Consider the following 20,208-nt stretch of genomic DNA (forward strand, 5'->3'; position numbering starts at 1 on the left):
TGAATCTGTGTGGTGGCCTACTAAACCTCAGTTCCTCCACCCTTGGGCTTCAGCCAGCCTATAGTATATTTCCTGCCGTCTCCGTCTGTGTCTCTGTCTGTCAGTCAGCGCTCTTCCGTCTCGCTCTGGGAGGCCAACCTTTCAGCATTTCCAATGATGTGCCTCGGAAATCTGTTTCCAGGGCAACCGGGGTACCAAATACTCTCCCAGCGGCTTCTCGCTTGTGCGTCCTTTGTTTACACTTTTCATATCTGTGTGAGGATGTAGGTTGCTCAAAACTGACAAGGATGGGAACAACAAAAAGGTACAATGCGTAAAATACAGCCATGGATGATGTCGGAGTAACAGCAGTCAATCTTATGTCACACATCCAGACTATTTGGTGTTTTCCCCCCCTGATTTGCATCCCTGATAATTATGATTTTAAGTGTAAATTTCAAGTTTCACTAGAGGCTGCATATTTATTTCAGACTCCTCGCATTATATATGTTATTCCTACTTAATTAAACCACTGGGGAACATGAAACACTCCTAAAGCCAGTTGATCCTGATGCGCAGCTGCGCGCGCTCCCGTCAGACGAAAGCTGTAACATTTAAAAACTGACACCTTTCGTTATGTAACAGACACCGATGACAATGTCTGAATATGTTTCTGGTGATTACCTCCCTCGTTTATTGGACTTATTGAAAACCAACTCACGTCTACCACTTTTAAGCCTTGCGCTTGCGCGTAACGGAGCCGGGAGCTGTCCAAGTGCTGAAATGAGAAAAGGCGTTCCACTCCCATTCCTCAACAGAGGACGGTCCTCCACCTGCGAAAGATTTCACTTATGAGTAACAACACGGGCCGGCGGGGCTGTCTTCACAGAGCGAGCACTCAAATCTGAGCTAGCGCAAAAAGCTTCCAGCCTCCGCTGCGTTTTTTGGAGTTTCAGCCTCTCGGCGTCTGACCACTGGACTGATGTTTCTTCACACCTCCGCTTCGAGAAATCTGTTTTTGGGAGTCAGAGTTTCGTGAAACTAAACTATGATCTGTGGCTGCGTTGAGGAATGTCTCCTGTATTTTTGTGTGACACAAGAACACCCAAACGCCCACGACTTATTGGTCAGGAAGAAAGCGGTGCCCCTATTTGGATTATGTGTTTGACCAATGTAAACATATGGAAGAAATAAAAAAGTGAGCACATGGGAAAACCACCAGGAATGAATCGCTCCTTTATTAAGATTTTGGCAGCTTTATTTACATATTTCATGGAGACAAACAACTTCAGGTAGGCCAATTAATTTAGAAAATAAGATAATTCAGTGAAGTGATTCTATGCGTAATTTATGGAACAATATGAAAAGGGCAGTGACTTCTTTCTGCGCAGACTAAGTTGATAATTGCTTGTTAGTGCTGCTTTAATTAGACTGAACTTACTCTGTATTTTCAGCTGTTTTAATTGTTTTTATGAGCACCATTTGGTCCTTAAAATACACGTACATATTTTCCCTACAATGACTTAACAGTGACATTTACGCACGTAATAGTGTTGTCATTTTTTCTCTTGTGGCACCATAACAACATTCCTGCAATGTTTTATGAGATCACAACATGCTCTGTTATCTGTGCTGTGATCTTGCATGATGTGACAAGCTCTTTCTCGTGAAAAGGAGATGGCCACGACGTCGAAATCACACAAGATTCGCCTGATACGTGTGTGCTCTCAAACGCATTTTCTAGTTTCCCTGTGCTTGCCCATCACTCCCAGGCAGCTGCTAGGCGACAGATAAGGTTTAACTCCTGGTTTTCAGCTGCGACTTCAGTCTGCTAAAGTGATTTTCCTCACTGTGTGTGTGTGTGTGTGTGTGTGTGTGTGTGTGTGTGTGTGTGTGTGTGTGTGTTCCAGAGCTGTGGATGCCAAGGAGCACGATTCCAGATCATCCTCCAGCATGTCTCCATCAGACTTTCTGGACTCACTCATGGGTCGCACGTCTGGGTATGATGCACGAATAAGACCCAATTTTAAAGGTTTGTTCATCACTGTCTTTGTCTTTTTGGAAATCTTCACACACCTGACTTTACACTCAGTCTTACCTTTGCATCCCCAAACCACAGAAACACCACCTTTTATTGTCATTGTGTGATGGAGTAGTTTTGCATGCAGAACACAGAGTCCATTCCCCTTAAACACACCAGACTTTGGCATGAATACTTATCTGGACATCCACTGATTGTTATCTAATGCTACCAGTCCTTTGAGAAGTCCTAAGAACAATCAATCACTCCACTTGACAGTTAACATCGGCTTGGATTGAACATCAACTAACCCCTCACTGTAACACTGCACACTTGTTTTCATTTGCTAAAATCATGACAGATAGAATCCATGTCTCCATTAAGTAGTGATTTGGAGAAAACACAAAATCAGGCTTGTAAATATCACAGCCACAGTGGCACACAGGGATGCCACCATGACAGGCCAGATGATGGATGGTGCCCCTGTGGCAAGGCTGCAGGCTACCGACTTCCACTGTTGTTGATGCTATGATGCTGGGGACAGACACAGCATCTGTCACTGGAACGGAGCTGAGTGAGGAGAGGCCGGCCCGCTGGGGCTCAGGCCCACTTCAGGCTGGGTCAGGTGGGCTGGGATTTGTTGAAGGAGGGAGGGGGGTGGTGGGGATTCCAGTTGTTGAAGCAGCCAAGACGGGGACTGATCAGCAGGATTCAGAAACACATGGCCCAGATCTTTCCTCTCCATCTGGGAGAGGAGTGAAAATGTTGACAAGATTGCTGAAACGGACTTAAGATGGGAGGAGAACAGTCTGTTTAACACCGGCTGGCATTTTCAGGGGAGGGATGTAGTGAAAGCAACTGTTTCCAGCTAATGAAGAGAGGATAAGCACACATGGATTAAAAGGCACGGAGCATGATTTTAATGATGCTGGTTATATTTGTATTCTCTCTGTATTTTAGGGCAGATAGAGCTGTCTCATGCACAATGTCTTATAGCTAGAAAACAAACACTTTTGCAGGAACCCACTGCGATGTAAACAGATGATTTCGGTTGCGAACCTGCTAGTCATACTTTGAAGAGAGTCTTGAACTGTATTTCTGAAGGCTGACCTAGATTCCCTTGCTGAGTTTGTTGTGAGGAGGTACTGCTTTATTTTTCTGCTTCTGCTGTTAAATGCAGCTACCTGACGACAAACTGAGGCAAATATTAATACCAAGTGCCATGCAATATTGATGCAGAACGCACAGGGGAAGGGCACTATGAAGGGCTTACAACTTCACTTATCAGATAGGTGGGGAGAAAAAGATTGGCTGTGACTTTATCTGGCATAACATGCCAAGCCTCGTGAAGAGATTTCAGTATAGGCCAAAAAAGGACACCTCTCATTAGAGCATACTGGGTGTTGGACAGAAAATGCTCAGATTTAATACAGTAACTAACAACGTACTGTAGGGCTGCAACTGATGAGTATGTTCATCAGTGAATAACCTGTATCTGACTGTTCTGATTCACTGATTAATTGTTTAGTACAAAAAAAAGTCAGTCATAGTAAAAAATGAAAATGAAATATTCAAATTGCTTGTTTTTTCTCTAAAAAACAAGCAATGGAAGATTGTTTTTGTGTCTAAATGACTGATGGAGACAACAATTTTTTTTAAGTTTGTCCAGTGTTGAGAGAGACTGCAGCAGCAGGCACCGATGAAACAGGCTGCAATGTGACCACATATGTGTGGGTATATGTGTAATCTCAACGTCCACTGAAAGAGATTTTTTTTGCCACTGACAGGCTCAGATTATTATTCTAAGTGTCTGATGACATTTTGGAAAGGATCCCTACAGAGATAGACCTTTTTATTTAATCAGAACAGCCCTAAAATCGCCATCACCAAACTCACCAGACTCCATTTAAATAAACAGTAATTTTAGAGTGTATGGAGCCAGCATGATTTCACATCTAGCTGGATCAATTCCAGGTTTATTTTAGCCAAACCAGAGCTGGTAATTGTTAGAACAGCGGAAAGATGAAAGAAGATGTTTTTCGTGAGATTAATTTTGTTTCAGTTGACTTTGAATGAAGAGTGTTTATGATTATAAAATCACGGTTTATTTCAATGGACTCTGGTGGCTTTGCTGATGAAGATTTCAGGACTGTTTTTGGTTTAACAAAAAAGGATCTCTTCTTAACATTTCTGAAGGGTCCTTTCAGTAATGTTGTCAGGCACTTATAATTACAATCTGAGCCTGTCAGTAGCAAAAACAAACACTTTTAGTGGATTTACATTGACAGTGTGCAGTTGCCCTTTGACATTACATTACAGCCTGTTTAACCACTGCTGGCTGCAGCAGTCTTACTCGATACTGGACCACTGTAAGAAATTGTTTCTCCCATTAGTCCCCTTGGACACAAAAATATGGCAAAATAGGATTCAGATTCAAAAATACCGAAGTTACCCTTTAAGAAGCAGTAACTAGTGATTTCTCTGGCATTTTTGTCTTTAAAAAATACTTAAACGATTAATCAGTGATCAAAATAGTTGCCCATTCATTTTCTGTCCATCGACTAATTGATTATTTGGTTAATCATTGCAGCTCTACTGTTTGTATATGCATGCATTTGTCTGTGTGTGCATGTATCCAGTGCTGAATTGTAAAGACATAATGTTAGTTTACCACAAAAGATCACCACACAAAAGATCACTACCTAATTATAACAATTATTACAAGCTGACACAGTTTGATGTCGTTACAGATTATTAGATTTAGTTTGAGTACAGCTGCATTTAGAAACATTCAGTAAAACATTATTTTAGTCTCTAACATAGGTCCTCATGTGATCTTTTGAGTCTGGTTTAACAAAGCATGCAGCATGTCACCATCCACTCCTGGAGCTCCTATAAAATAGAATAAAATGAAAAAAAGAAAGCCAGTGCCTGCTGGTATTAATGCATGTTGACATACACAGTGAAACAGCAGCTTGTGAACCAACAGACCCAAATTTCCTGATGAAACAAATTCACTGCTCCAAACCCAGTCGTCCTTGATGATATGGTTTAAGGCTCTTTCCTGTCATGTCATTGTCATTCCATTTCACAGGTCCCCCCGTAAACGTTACATGCAATATTTTTATCAACAGTTTCGGCTCTGTCACAGAGACAACCATGGTGAGTTCCTCTGGCATTTTGGCTGATTTTCTGCACAATGTGTTATCTATCCCTCAACCTGCAGGTCCACCAGTTAATGTTACCTGCAACATATTTATCAACAGCTTTGGTTCTATAGCAGAAACTACAATGGTGAGTTGAGCGTTGTGCTTGGACGTCTAAAGCCCTGACCCCTGCTCAGGAAGACTGAATCATCCTGTTGTTGTTTTTTTACCTGATATAATTTTTGACATTTATCATTGCTGTGTCACAAAATGACTTTGTTTTTGCCATTAACGAGTCTATTGGCGGGTCCATGAGGCGCACGCACATTAAGGTTTCTCCCCCCATGAAGCCCCCTTATGCATGTGTTAGTCCAGTTTTAATAATTAATACAATAAACCCCAACCAGTAAGTCACTCAAAGTGCAGCCAATAACTGTAGGTGTGAGGGGGGGCTGGGTTTTAAAACAAGCTGATCTACAATATGTAACGCGTGAAGGCGTCAAGCTGCCTGTGGGGTAAAAATATAAAACCTGCGAGGCTGCATCACGATCAAAGGATTCATAATGAGTGATAATAACTACTTAGATTGTGAATGAAGGATGTTAATTTGCACAGGAGCTGGAGCTCGTGAGATTGCCAGGGAATTACACAGCTTTAGACACGCATGCAAATATTTGGAACCGCCAATATTCTGATGAAATGTCAAACAACATAAGGGCCTCTCATCATCATGACATATCAATTACTCGGAGCAACTGAGCTTTGTGACACTCAGTTACACTACTAACTGCACTGTCAGTTTTCCTCATCATCCATTACATCTTAAAAATCAACCATTAGCTGTTATAATGGCTCTTACATAATTATAGTTGATGAGAAACATTATTATGAGGTCAGTGTTTTGCAACTTGTAACAATAGATAACCATCAAGCTGGTCAAGATCACGTAGACACTTAACTGATAGTGTTGCTGGATGATGTAGATTTAGCCAAATGTGCATTGAAATTCATTTCCTGTTCATCATCCATTTTATTTTTTGTCATGTGTTGTTATTCATATTACAGAACTGAAAATGTTTTGCATTATTGCAACAATTAATTGACTGTGACAATATGGATATAACAAGAAAGTCCGTGAAGTATTCAAGCTCCTTACTTAAGTAGAACTAAAAAGTATAAGCAGCTAAATGTATTTAAGGTATCAAAAATAAAAGCATTGACTATGCAGAATGCCCCCTTCCAGAGCATTATTGTAGATATTTTATACATTAATGTATAAGAGCATTTTAATGTTGAAGTTGGTCATCATTTAAATTGCTTTGTATAATCTATAAGATGCATCATATTTTCCCATATTGTCAAATAAATGTAGTGGAGTAAAAAGTACAGTATATCCCTGAAATATTGTATGCTAGAAATATCAAGTAGCATAAAATGGAAATACTTAAGAGAAGTACAAATACCTCAGAACTGTACTTGAGTAATGTACTAAAGAAAATACATCCGCTTGCTTGCTCCTCATCACTGCCAGATGCATTTTGTGCAGTAGAAAAATCATGAAGACACAAGGCAATCTTCCTATTTCCCTCATCAAAAGGAGATATATATTATATTAAAAACCGATACAGATGACTGCTTTCTCATAACCCCCAATCACTGGACTACAAAATATGCAAAGCCGCTTGTCATCTCCGCAGGATTACAGAGTGAACATCTTCCTGCGGCAGAAGTGGAATGACCCTCGGCTGGCGTACAGTAAATACCCAGATTCCTCCCTCGACTTGGACCCGTCCATGTTGGACTCCATTTGGAAACCCGACCTCTTCTTTGCCAACGAGAAAGGGGCCAACTTCCATGATGTCACCACTGACAACAAGCTGCTGCGGATCTTCAAGGATGGGACCGTCCTCTACAGCATCAGGTGAAGTATTGAGCATGTTGTTAGGAACAAAAACAGGATTGAAAATGGAGGTTTACAGTAGAGCTGATGAGCTGATCGACAGGAAATGAACTGGCAACTCTTTAAAGTATTGGTTGATCAGTTGAATGTCCAGTGTTAAAGATTTAGTGGCACCTATAGCTTTGAGGTAACAGAGCTGAAACTTCTCCTGTGTGCCAGCTGTGTGGGAGACCTTTGGTGACGAATGCAAAAATGTGAAAACGTGAAATTGCAAAAATGCTAAAATGCAAAAGGCCCTGTCTTTCAGACCTAGAGTTGTCTTGCTTTGGTCTGAATCAGGGACTAATTTTATTACAAAGATGCATAATTGCCTAGAGTCGGTTTGTGTTCTCACAGCAGAATTTACAAGCGGACCAGATCAAATGCCTTGCGTGAGAAAGCTGCTCTTGATTGGTCAGAATTTCCATGCAGGAAAAACCCAGGAAGTAAACAAAACGTTGAAGAAGAGTACACTTGCAAGATAAATGTGACACTTTCTAATGTCACAATGGAGACACAACTACACAGGTTGATTTTAGCGCTGGTCATCGTGGACTATATTGCTGTCATTGTTCATTTTAGTCAAACCATACAGTTTGAAAACAAGGCGCGGCTCCAACTAGAAAACAATGTTTTGATTGGACTGTAACATGCTCATGTGTAATGTGACTGCAGTTGGTTCGGATTGAGGTCAGAATAAGTTCTCACCACAAACGAACTGCACCAGAGTTCGTTTGTAACCGTGCCGAGACCACCTCTTCAAGAAGGTCTTGGTACAGTTGTTTTTGTTTTTTTCTGTGTTCACACTTGCCCAAATGAAACACACTTAAGGGACAAACAAACTTGGGTTTGATTGAACTGAACCAAACAGGGCATGTGTAAAAGAACTCTACATTGTGAAAGAGACTGTGAGAGTCTGTAAACCAGTGGATAGATTTGTTTGAGTGTCATAACCCCCGCAAAATTATTCATTTCACTCTCAGGATTTGGTTCATTCCATTCCATAACCTTTCAAAAGTCTACAAAAGCTGCACTATTAAATCATTTTAACCTTATTCAAGTCAGCAGAAGGCTTAACCAGAGGTTAGCCACATTAGTGAAGTCTCTAGTGCGCTTGCTCTGTGGGTCCAATGATGGGGAAGATCTGGGTAATTTTACAAGCGGGAAGACAAACTTTTTTGCCGTCATGCACCAGTGAGCAACTTTCATAGAAATGAACAGGGCCCTGCCTCCAACTCTATCCAGTTCTCTTTATGCATCCATGATGTAGATATAAGTGATTCATTCTAAGGTAACAAAAGTAAAACATTCTTATTTTTTGGTGATTATAAACTAATAAAAACATAGATATGACTATTATATTCCATTTCTGCCAATAGATGCCCCTAAAAAAATGTTTAATTTGTCTTCTATAATAGTAAACCGATAATCTTTGCGATTACTCAGACAAAACTAGATATTTTATGAAACATCTGGGAATTTGTCCCTGTTGTCAGTCCTCAGGCCAGGTAATTAATCAAGAAAATAATCAATAGATTAGTTGATAATGAAAGTGTTTGTTAGATGCAGCCCTAGTTTAGGGCTGTTCGTCTGTAGCTGAGGTAGGAATCTGTACTAAGGAAAAAGTGATACTGCAGAGAACCAAACGCTCCGATGCATAGATCACCCCAGGACATGTTCACTTATTGCTTTTCTTACATTTCCTCTCAAACATCAAAGACTGTCAATCTAAAAGCAACAGTATTAAATGGATTTTATCTCATTATGATCCCTCCTTTGAAATGGCATCTTTCACTGAAGTACAGTACATTCCCATATGTGATGTAGATTTTTATTAAAAGAACACTGATTGCGAGAGGGCAAGCTAATCTCAGGGGCATTGTTGAGAATCCAAAGTGAAGATAAGAAAAGGAATCCTTCTTCATGTTGGTCTCAGCATGCAGAATTTCTGCACATAAAAGCCTCGCGATAGACTCGGAAACATGCAGCTGGGATGGATGGCATTTTAAAGGCCCTATCCGCCCAAAATTTGAGCACAACTCAGGACAAGATATGAAAATATGTTTCATTTCATTTCAATACGACTTCAGTCACACGCAGCATTCAATTTTCTCTGCAATGATGCGATATGAAGCAGATCAATTTTGAGTCCATTTAGAGAGGCTCAGGTGTGGAGGCAGAGTGGGTCAACGGGAGAGATGAAAGGTGGTTAGCCACTCTCGCCATTCATGAGAGAAACGACAGAGTGGGCAGACTGTGGAGCACAGTGCATCGCAGAGACAATACGCTGCAGTAATGAAAGTGTGATAGGAACCTGCTGAAGGGAATCCTGCATGATATGTCAGAGGCTGTCGCACAGGAGAAACTGTCTCACAATACAGAGATTACCAAAAAAAGTACCACCTGTAGCAAGCAAATTATTTCCAACTCAGGTCGACTCACAAGTTCAAGGTTTAATAAATATATTTCTGTCAAAATCAAATATATTCATTGGTGTAGTCTGCTCACTACATCTTACTGTGTGGCTTTGTCTCGCCTCACAGGTTGACTCTCATTCTGTCCTGCCCGATGGACCTGAAGAACTTCCCGATGGATGTCCAAACTTGTACGATGCAGCTGGAAAGTTGTAAGCATTCATTTTGTCTCAGGTTTGTCGCTGCACTTCTACCTTTGCATTTGTAAATTCTGATTCAGCTGTTCTCTCCTGTCTCTAGTCGGCTACACCATGAACGACTTGGTTTTCGAGTGGCTGGAGAACGGTGCAGTGCAGGTGTCAGAGGGGCTCACACTGCCTCAGTTCATCATGAGGGAAGAGAAGGAACTGGGATACTGTACAAAACACTACAACACTGGTCAGAGGAAACACACAAACAACCACATGCTGTTTGGCAAACTCTTCTAGTTTAGTGGAATTGACTTGCATTTGTGTTTCAGGTAAATTCACCTGCATAGAGGTGAACTTTCACCTGGAGCGGCAGATGGGGTACTACCTGATCCAGATGTACATCCCTTCCCTCCTCATTGTCATCCTCTCATGGGTGTCGTTTTGGATCAATATGGATGCTGCGCCTGCCAGAGTGGCGCTGGGGATCACCACTGTGCTTACCATGACCACCCAAAGCTCCGGCTCCAGAGCTTCTCTTCCAAAGGTGAACCTCATCTGTTTCTTTTGGCAGCATAAGTTGTAAATTTGCAGGTCGAAAAGTTGTGCTAATATCAAATCTTTACGTCTCAATCATGTAAATCACATAAAAACTGGCAGAACATATTGCAAAGAGATGGATTTTAAAGGAATGCTTCAGTGATTGTATTTATTTGTAAAGAATTAATCAGAAACACACATTTAAAGGTTTAAGAATGAGCAAATGAATATGAATAATGTCCCTTTGCAAATGTCTAAATCAAGTTTCACCTCTCAGATGTCCAGACATTAGTGAACTATGCATAGCTTCTTGCTTGCATGATTGTGTTATGTTGTTACAGGCTCAGATCAAACAGTTGCAAGTATCGAAATTCTGTGCAAAAAGTATAATGTGTTCATTTTTCATGAGACAGAGGCAACTTTGTTTGAGAAATTTAAGAACCAAAGTTATTTCAAGGTCATCCGAGGGGAGCATTTTGAAACATGACACACTTCTGCAGGTGCAAATGGATTGTTCATGACGTGGAACAAATATAAAAGGAAAACATTAGGTTTAAGTAAAAAAGTGTCACCTTGGCGAGATACTTGCCAAGCTTAAGTCCACTGCAGGCCACAGTGCGAGTCCAACAAAGAACAACCCAGTTGTCTTTTAGCGAGTCATCGCTGTATTTCTAGCAGTGTCTTAGCCACTTAGCTTGGGTGTTTTTTTGCGACCCGTTACTGTTTTTCCATGGGGGAAAGTGCCACAAAAAGCGACTGTTTTTATCAAGACATTGCTGCATTTCCTGCTGGGAGAGTCATTGTTTTTCAACTGAGACATCGCTGCTTTTCCAGTGGTAATTGTGCCCCCAAAACCAGGTATTTTAAGGCTAACCATGGCCAAGTGGTTTTTGTGCCAGACCTAACCACACAGCATTGTTGAAAGATGATAGAAAGGCAACAGTAACTCAAATAACCACTGGTTACAACCAAGGTCTGCAGAAGACCATCTCTGAACCAACACGCCTTGAAGCAGAAGCAGAAGACCACACCAGGTGCCACTCCTGTCAGCTAACAACAGGAAACTGAGGCTACAATTCACACAGGCTCACCAAAACTGGACAATAGAAGATTGGAGAAATGTTGCCTGGTCTGATGAGTCTGGATTTCTGCTGCCACATTCAGATGGTAGGGTCAGAATTTGGTGTAAACAGCATGAAAGCATGGATCCATCCTGCCTTGTATCAACGGTTCAGGCTGCTGGTGGTGGTGTAATGGTGTGGGGGATATTTTCTTGGCACACTCTGGGCCCCTTAGTACCAACTGAGCATGGTTTAAACACCACAGCCTACCTGAGTATTGTTGCTGACCGTGTCCATCCCTTTATGACCACAGTGTACCCATCTTCTGATGGCTACTTTCAGCAGGATAACGCACCATGTCACAAAGCTCAAATCATCTCAAACTGGTTTCTTGAACATGACAATGAGTTCACTGTACTCCAATGGCCTCCATAGTCACCAGATCTCAATCCAACAGAGCACCTTTGGGATGTGGTGGAACGGGGGGATGCGCATCATGGATGTGCAGCTGACACATCTGCAGCAACTGTGTGATGTCATCATGTCAATATGGACTGAAATCTCTGAGGAGTGTTTCCAGCACCTTGTTGAATCTATGCCACGAATTATTAAGGCAGTTCTGAAGGCAAAAGGACGTCCAACCTGGTACTAGCAAGGTGTACCTAATAAAGGGGCCAGTGACTGTATGTACATCGTATATAGAGCTACAGGGACTTAAAGACCAACTCATATTTTACATTTAAGAGCAGTTAGATTGTCCTATTGTTCTAATGTCTCTGGGAACTTATATTACTTTCTTACTGTAACATGGCCGCAATACTTTCATGATTCATGACCCAGGAAAACATGAAGACAAATTAACAATCTAAACAAGAAGACAATGCAGAGCCAGAGATGAATGAGATGAATAAAGTATAAATCATTGCTGACTGTTTGAAGTACTTCTGACACAGCTGTGTCTCTTTCATCTGTTATGTGAAAGCCACTGTACAACTGCAGTGGATCAGAAGCACCTTATTTCAGAGATGATTAAACCATAACTAGGCAGCTCTTTTAACCTGCTTGGTATGATTCACCGCATTCAACATTTTCGTGTGAAGATGTTGCCATCTAAAGCATGTGTATATTGCCGACAGCTATGGTCGTCTGCCGTAGCTTATTTACAATCAGGGTAAATTGCCATGCACATATTGTGAAGGGTACTACAGGCACTGAGAGACAGATCCTGATGATCAATCACTCTCCACGCATCAGTGTGCACATAGGCACTGAAGGCCTCAGCCGCATCAGAGATTCTCACATAAAAGACACGCATACTGATAAATATTTAAAGACAAGGCTTTGAGGGCCCAGATTCAAGAAAACAATAACTTAATATGCCTTAACTTCCCTTAGAAAGCTGAGTTGTTTGCTCCACATGCTAATCAGCTGTCATGGAGTTAGGTGGTCACAGTGATGAACAGTAAAGTCTTTCAACTTCATCCTCATTTTTCCAAGAGTAACAGATCAAAAACAGTGCTAAGGATACAAACTAGTGCTACAGTTCTCTTTCTGTTGCTAATGAGGGCAGCAATTATTTCCCACTGTTTATGGCCATGCAATCACTGACATTACTGGCAGCTCTAATACACTTGTTAGCAAACATTACCTGTAATTACAGTCATTTAGAAATCCCTGTTAGCTGACATGATGAGCAAGATAAAGGGAGAATAAAGGGGAAAGAAAAGGCGGATCACCAGGTAGCTCTAACAGATCCAGGACTCAAAATAGAAACAGAAAGGTTAATTAAAATCTACCAATACTTCAAGTCAGCGCATAAATTCAAACTGCATTCGAACTGTTGGCTGATGCTGTCACCTTGGAGGATCTAACAGGGGAAATCTGTTTTCTCTTCCAGGTCTCTTACGTGAAAGCCATTGATATCTGGATGGCTGTGTGTCTCCTCTTTGTATTTGCTGCATTGCTAGAATATGCTGGGGTTAATTTTGTCTCCAGGCAACAGAAAGAGTTCCTTCGCCTGAGGCGAAGACAAAGGAGGAATCACAAGGTGAGCTCTCAATGTCTATACAAGGTTGCTGTTTGGTTTTCAAACTTTCTGGCCACACTGTGGCTTGGGGGAAGCCAACGTCCATTGGTTGGCTGCACCACTTTGTTTTAGACTGAAATATCTCAGCAAAGATTTGATTAAGATCCATTCAGTTTTGTGTAGGCATTCATGGTACCCAGAGGATGAATCTAAATGACAGGTGATGCTCTGACTTTTCCTCTAGTGCCACCAACAGGTCCTGGGATTCACATTCACAGCGATATGTCAAAATCTACCTGGTCAACTGGCACAAAATTTGGCATTCATGGCCCTAAATGATGTATCATCTGACATGGTGATTTCCTGATCACCATGAGCTTGACTTTGTTGTATTTCTCACAGATTTTTCAGTATCTATTAGCATATGTGTGCGTGTGCATTACCCCCATTGACCTTAATCTTGACAAAATGAAAGACATTTTTGCCATAAATTGATGCCGAAAGGACCCTCAAACCCCCCTGTTTCATATGGGTCCACCTTGTCTATTGGATACATTACCATGAAATGCAGTGCCTTAGCATTCATGTATTCCTCAGGAGAAATTATCAAGTCAAGTCAATTTTATATAGGGCCTATAGGCCCTAGAGCAGTGACTTGTGAATGTGTCAAGTTTGTAAAAAACACTTTATTATGAAGTACAGTGCATTTCCGGCCTAGGGCCTTTTTGCTGCTGTGGAGTTACTTAAGACGTGGAGACAACTCCACAACATGGCCAAATGCAAGTACGACCCTGAATGTATTAAACTGTGTGGACCTTGAACTGTTGATTAAGAAGCCTGGACCCCGTGGCTTGACTACTTGGGAACCACTGAGCTAGAGCCCAAAATTCCCAAATAACAAATGTGACACAAAGGGCTCTATAATCTGTACAGCAGGACAAGACCCTTATTTCAGATAAGCGTGTACCAAATAAATGAAAAATGATAAGGTCTTTATAGACCATCAGGATGACTGATGACTTTAATAACTTTGGTGATTGACTGACTTTTAATCTAACACCACCATCAGGTCTAAATTTTGGTTCATGACCAAATACCTACAAAACTAATGACAGTGCCATCAGCCTCAGCTGTATTTTTTGTTGAGTGTTAAATTGCTAACATTAGCATGCTGACAGACAGGAAGGTGATTATATCTACCATGTTAGCATTGCCATTGTAGGTTTGTTTGCATGCTGGTGTTAGCTTTAAGCCCAGAGAACTGCTAGCTCTACAGAACTGGCTGTAGACTCTTGTTGGGATGTTGAAGGATAAACAGTGATTTAAAATTCATCCCGCAGGCAGTCATTCTAAGTGGTTTATCATTAAAGTGCATCAGGTTATCTTTTTTTAATTTGAATGTCTTATCTTATGATTAATGTTCATGTAAGTTCACATTGCTAACAGCAACACTGACCCAGTGGCCATGAAGAAGCTCATTTTGTGCACATGTGCATGTGTTTTTCCAGGATGAGGAAATGCGTGAAGGCCGCTTTAACTTTGCTGGCTACAATATGAGTCAGTGTCTACAAACAAAGGATGGCTCAGCTGTTAAGAACGCTGCTCCGGCTCCAAACCCTCAACCATCTGTTCCCAAGGATATAGACACCATGAGGAAGAAGTTTGTGGACAGAGCCAAGAGGATAGACACTATCTCCAGGGCTGCTTTTCCTCTCGCGTTCCTCATCTTCAACGTCTTCTACTGGGTCACCTACAAGATCATCAGGCATGAGGACATCCACCAAAAGACTTAACACTTGACAAACAACATATACTTTTTTCCATTTCTCAGATTGAGAAATGCTTGGGAAGCACAGTGAGATGAGATTGGAGACTGTGCATCGAGAGGTAGCCGACCATGGTGGTTTTGACGGTGGTGTTCTTTCAGGGATAATGTATAATGTTCATGCGTCATACAGTAATGCTCATGTTCTGATAATGTGAACAGCTCTTGAGACGCAGATGCTTTTTTGTTGTTGTACTGCTGCATATTTCCTGACAAAATCTGGAAAAATGGTTTTAACTCAAGGCTTAGTAACATGTTGGAGCAGATGGACCAAATTTTTGTCTTTGAATAAATCCTACCTTGGCACCTGTACAAGGAACAAAGAAACATTCCATGGATTTGTAACTGTAAGGTAGCTTAGTCAGACCCTCAGTGACTTTTTGTGATTGCAAAAAGGGTATTTCTTAAGGATGCTTAAGACTGTTTTATATTGTAATATTGTCACGGCACTTCCTCTATGTTTATACAAAATAAAGCAGCAAAACTTCTAAAATATACACACAGAAAGCACATACTGACACACCCTTCAGACATTAGGCAGCAGCCCACGTTTTCAGGCATGGGCGCGAACAAAGGCGATGAAAATCTGGAATTGGACACCGCATTTTTATGAAATACCCGAGGCCTTAGATATCAAAGATTTGGTGAGATGAAGTGCTGTGCTTCTCTATTTTTTCATGCATCTCCTCTCGTTCAGTGGTCTATCAGAGCCGAATGCAGTGTTTGATCTTTTCTACCTGTGGCCAGACATCCAAAGGTACTCCTTGTTGTTTCCTTTCTCTCTGAGTGTATTATAAATCACATTCATGGACAACTGATGTCACTTCAAATCAGTGTTTAAAAGTTTATTCAGATGTTATAAAAGTCTCAAGTTTTCCTTTTCATTCTGAAATGATTTAATAAATAAACTGTCATACATTTCACAAGCTAGGTTCATAAAAGTATAACGGCCAAGTGTATAGGTAAGCCTACAAACTGTGAACACGCACTGCATTATTCAATGTTGTCATATGCCCATAGCCACATGAATTCATTTATATTCCAGGTAAATACTACAGGTATCATAGGTATGGTTTTAGAGTTTGAGACTATGTTTTTTGTAGATTTAGTCTGATGAAATATTTATTGTAATGGAGGAAAAAGGTTATGTTTATTAAAAAAAAATAGCTTTCTGTATACTTCTTCAACCTCCGCTGTGGCCTGTTTCCCTCCACTTGGCGTGTTTGTTGCTGGATGGTGACATATGTTTGTAGGATGGATTCAGCAGTGAAGGAGGACATCTGTACAACATTCACGGTACAGAGCAGCTACTGGTCCTTGCACTCCTGATAAACTGTGGTAAAGAACTCCTTTCTTGAATGCTATTCCCGAAAAAAAAAGGTTATTTACTGGTCTGTACATCAATAAAAACTGACTGCACCATATTTACTTTACTTCCACTTCTCCTGTCATGTGTAAAGTAGAGGACTCGTTTTATACCCTCATGCATTTGTTGACGCACCATATTGCATTCTTCACATGTAGGAAATGAATAGATGGAAGCCTTTCCGGAAAAAATAGCTGACAGAATAAGGCATGAACACATGAAAAATCTTTTTGCGCCTGTGTTGCAGATCGGATCAAAGAAAATAACAAACACAGTCTCCTCACAGAGCCTATAAGTCAGGGTGATGACACACGCCATGGATCGCTGGGTGGCCTGGGGTGACACAGATATGATCTGACAGCGGGTTCCCATTAATGCATGATAATGGACTTCACACTGTAGCGCTGAGATTCCATCAGCTGGGGCTCAGCTACCAGTTGAATGAAAAATATTGGCATGGCATCTATACACAAGGGAGGTATTGTATTAGATGTTTTGTAAATAAAGGTGCTTCTAAGTGCCCTGCATTTATATAGTGCCACTCTACCTTACAAGACAATACACTTTACAAGTTGCCCCTTCCTCTCATTTACTCGCACACACATGCATACACAGATGATGATAATGATGATGGAGCTGCACCGTCAGCAACTGCAGCAGAGCAGGCCTGGCCTTTTTCAACATGCAAAGCCAGAAACTACCAACCTTATGATTAAAGAAACAGTTCATCCCAAAGTCAAACATACATATTTTAAGTCTTACCTGTAGTGCTATTTATCAGTCTAGATTGTTTTGGTGTGTGTTGGAGTGTTGGAGATATCATCTGTAGAGATGTCTGCCTTCTCTTGGTTATAATGGAACTAAATGGCACTCAGCTTGTGGTGCTCAGTGCCAAAAAATACATTTGAAAAACTTAACACCAATGTTTCTTTCCAAAAGTCATGACCCAGTTACCCAAGATAATCCACAGACCTTGTTGTGAGCAGTTTCATGTAGGGACTATTTTCTCTTTACTGAGCGACACTCTTAAAGATTACTGAACGAGCCTACGGGGCAAAGGCACATATCGACCAAGAGGAGACTCAGAATGACTATAGGAGGATGCAAAGGAACTGTTAATAGACACAAATACTACAAAAGTGACAAAACAGCAACAAAGAGACACAAAAGTACCAAAAAAGACCCAAAATTACGTCAGAGAGACACAAAACGACCAAACAAAGACAAAAAAAAGACAAAAACATTGTAAAGACACAAAACCATTAATAAAAATCGATAAAAAAATAAATAAACAAAAAGCTTAACTACCAAAAATTCTGTTTCTTGCTCTTGTGTAGGAGAGGTGGTGGGGCCTTTTGCATATCTGCGCTCAGGGGCCCATTGTCTCATAATCTGCCCATGACTACACCTCCCAACTGTTATCATTGTGCCGAAGGAAGTGTGCATCTACTCATGGACGAGAGGCTCGTGATTGTGACTGTACAGATGTAAACATTAATGCTATCGTCCTTGGGTGATCTGTAATGATAGCTAGCTCAGTGGTGCTAGTTGAGCTAGCAGTAGATGCACACTTCCTTCTGCATGTTGACATGATTGGCAGATGTAGTTGTCTAGACAACCCGGTCTCACTCCGAAGTCGTTGAAATCTGGTGCTTGGGTAGGGACTTCTGGTGTCAGAAACCAACGGAAAAAGCTGTCCTTTAACATCGGCATGATACGCGGCCGGTCACCGTTATAGTTTAACAGCGCTCGGTAGCGTCAGGGGGAAACACGTAAGGCAAGGACGAAAGTTAAGGCTGTGAAAGTCTAAGTAGGGCGGGTCTAAGGGGTGGTGGATGCGTCCAACAAACACCAAACTTTTGCCCAGGACAGCGATGTCCGCATCCCGTCAGATTGTAAAGTCAAACCCTATTTTTTCTTTCCAAAATCTAACCACGTTAGTTGTTGGAGGAAAAAAAAAAAACATCAGTTTGCGGTGTTGTACTGACATAGTGCGTTTATTTTGAAAGAGACTGTGTATAAACCGTAAATTCCTGTGAAAACAGAAGTGTATTTTGAAAGAAGCATGTAACAGACAGAACTTGACACGGTGTCCCAGAACGTTAACAACCAACACACCCAGGGTACCTTGCATGTCATATCTGGACACTGAAAATCCATGACCAAACGTCAATATGTGACGAGGTTGCAGTGAGAATGTGTTCGTCTAGAAAGAAAACAGTTGTGTTGCTTTTAAAAGACGACCTGCTCTACATCCTGAGTGACAGTCCATTTCCACCTGTTGTTACTGCATAAATAACCCAAATATATCACCCTTAAAGAGACAGGAGAAGCCACATCAGCTCTCGATATCCTGTAATTACATTATCCCACTAATAATGCTATTCATTGTGGTGATGTGGGGAACACCAGGATCCATCAATCTTATATTTATCTAAAAGATGAATAATATGTAGCCTGTGGTAGGTTTATTGAGAAGGCCGCATGAATCATCTAACCACAATTTTAATGCACAACACACAGGAATTATTAACTAATCAATAATACAAATCCCAGCATGGAAATACCATCTATTTGCCTGACACAGCCTTAAATCACTGTTCATTATTATTGCCGTTTGAATATGCAGGGATTGCAATAGCCTTTATGCAATCAAGTTCAGTATGATGGCTTATGAAAGGAAAATAATTTGCGGCTTATAATTGTGTTTAAGAGGGAAAACAACTTTCCATCATTCATTAAGGTTTAGGGGAGGCTGCTTTGTGAGGTCTGAGAGAGGCGAGAAATGAGGGTTGCTATAGCAACAGCACAGCAATTGAGAAGGCCAGTGTGAGAGAAAAGCGGGAAATTAATGGAGTTGAGAACACTGGAGCATGATTTGGCTCAAAGTGTGTCTCTTATGCCTGAACATGAACCCTACACTAAATTAAACATTCATTCCTACTTTATTAAAGTAATAATAAAACCAGTGGCGTATTCCGCTATTTTCTGTACGGTTTATTCAGAGGATTATGCATCCATGGCACTCTTCAAACAACAACACAACGCACTGGGTGTGCTGGTGTGAGCGTGAGCTAGTGTTATGTATGGGATATGAAGTGGTGTGAATGCTGTGAAACATGCTGCTCCGGCAACAGAAATATTCTCGGTTGCTGTGAGATCATCCGCAGGCTGGTAGTATTGATCTTTACTCCTCTCTGATAGCTTAAGGTAGCCTTGTCTATAATCAGGGAGAACCTAGTGTCTCCGGGGGCCATTTTAAAATGTAGCAGCATTTGAAAACCACAACTTCAGTTCGGCTAAACCATCTCCATGACAACTGAGCAACTTTATCTGCTGAGGAAGGCCATATGATGTGGTTGAAAGCAAGTAAGCGGACCTTGTAATAAGAATTTCTTGTAGAATCAAGTTCTTCGGCCTGCATATTCCAAGGTTACATGATATAAATAAGTAGCCTGGCATATTAAAGAAGCATTACTGTGTTTGGAGCCTGTATAATGTCTGTATTATGCCTAAGGGCTTCATAAAACTGTGCTAGAGGATGGGCAAAAGATACAACCTGTTATTAGACACCTCCAATTACATATATTGGTGAGATGTTCTGAAACAATTGAGCCTCTAGGTTAAAAAATTTCCACATGGAAAGAAGCATAAATATTAAAGGTTATTTACTCACAGGTATTTTTTTGTTTTCAAACCACAGT

General features: G+C 41.0%; 1 protein-coding gene across 2 annotated transcripts; it reads left to right on the top strand.

Moving 5' to 3' along the window:
* The first annotated feature begins 759 nt into the window (after nt 1-759).
* glra2 (glycine receptor, alpha 2) lies at nt 760-15,877 on the top strand. Of its 2 annotated transcripts, none has more exons than XM_049594956.1 (9): nt 760-1,271; nt 1,890-2,011; nt 5,094-5,161; nt 6,843-7,066; nt 9,628-9,710; nt 9,799-9,936; nt 10,019-10,233; nt 13,185-13,334; nt 14,822-15,877. In XM_049594956.1, exons 1-9 carry the CDS (start codon nt 1,186-1,188, stop codon nt 15,104-15,106), a joined length of 1,371 nt encoding a protein of 456 aa, XP_049450913.1. In that variant the 5' UTR covers nt 760-1,185; the 3' UTR covers nt 15,107-15,877. The 2 variants fall into 2 exon arrangements, with proteins under 2 accessions (XP_049450913.1, XP_049450911.1); XM_049594954.1 differs by lacking the exon at nt 5,094-5,161 and adding an exon at nt 5,226-5,293.
* Nucleotides 15,878-20,208: the final 4,331 nt, after the last annotated feature.

Source organism: Epinephelus fuscoguttatus, linkage group LG13 (genome assembly GCF_011397635.1).
Source record: "Epinephelus fuscoguttatus linkage group LG13, E.fuscoguttatus.final_Chr_v1".
NCBI lineage: Eukaryota > Metazoa > Chordata > Actinopteri > Perciformes > Serranidae > Epinephelus > Epinephelus fuscoguttatus.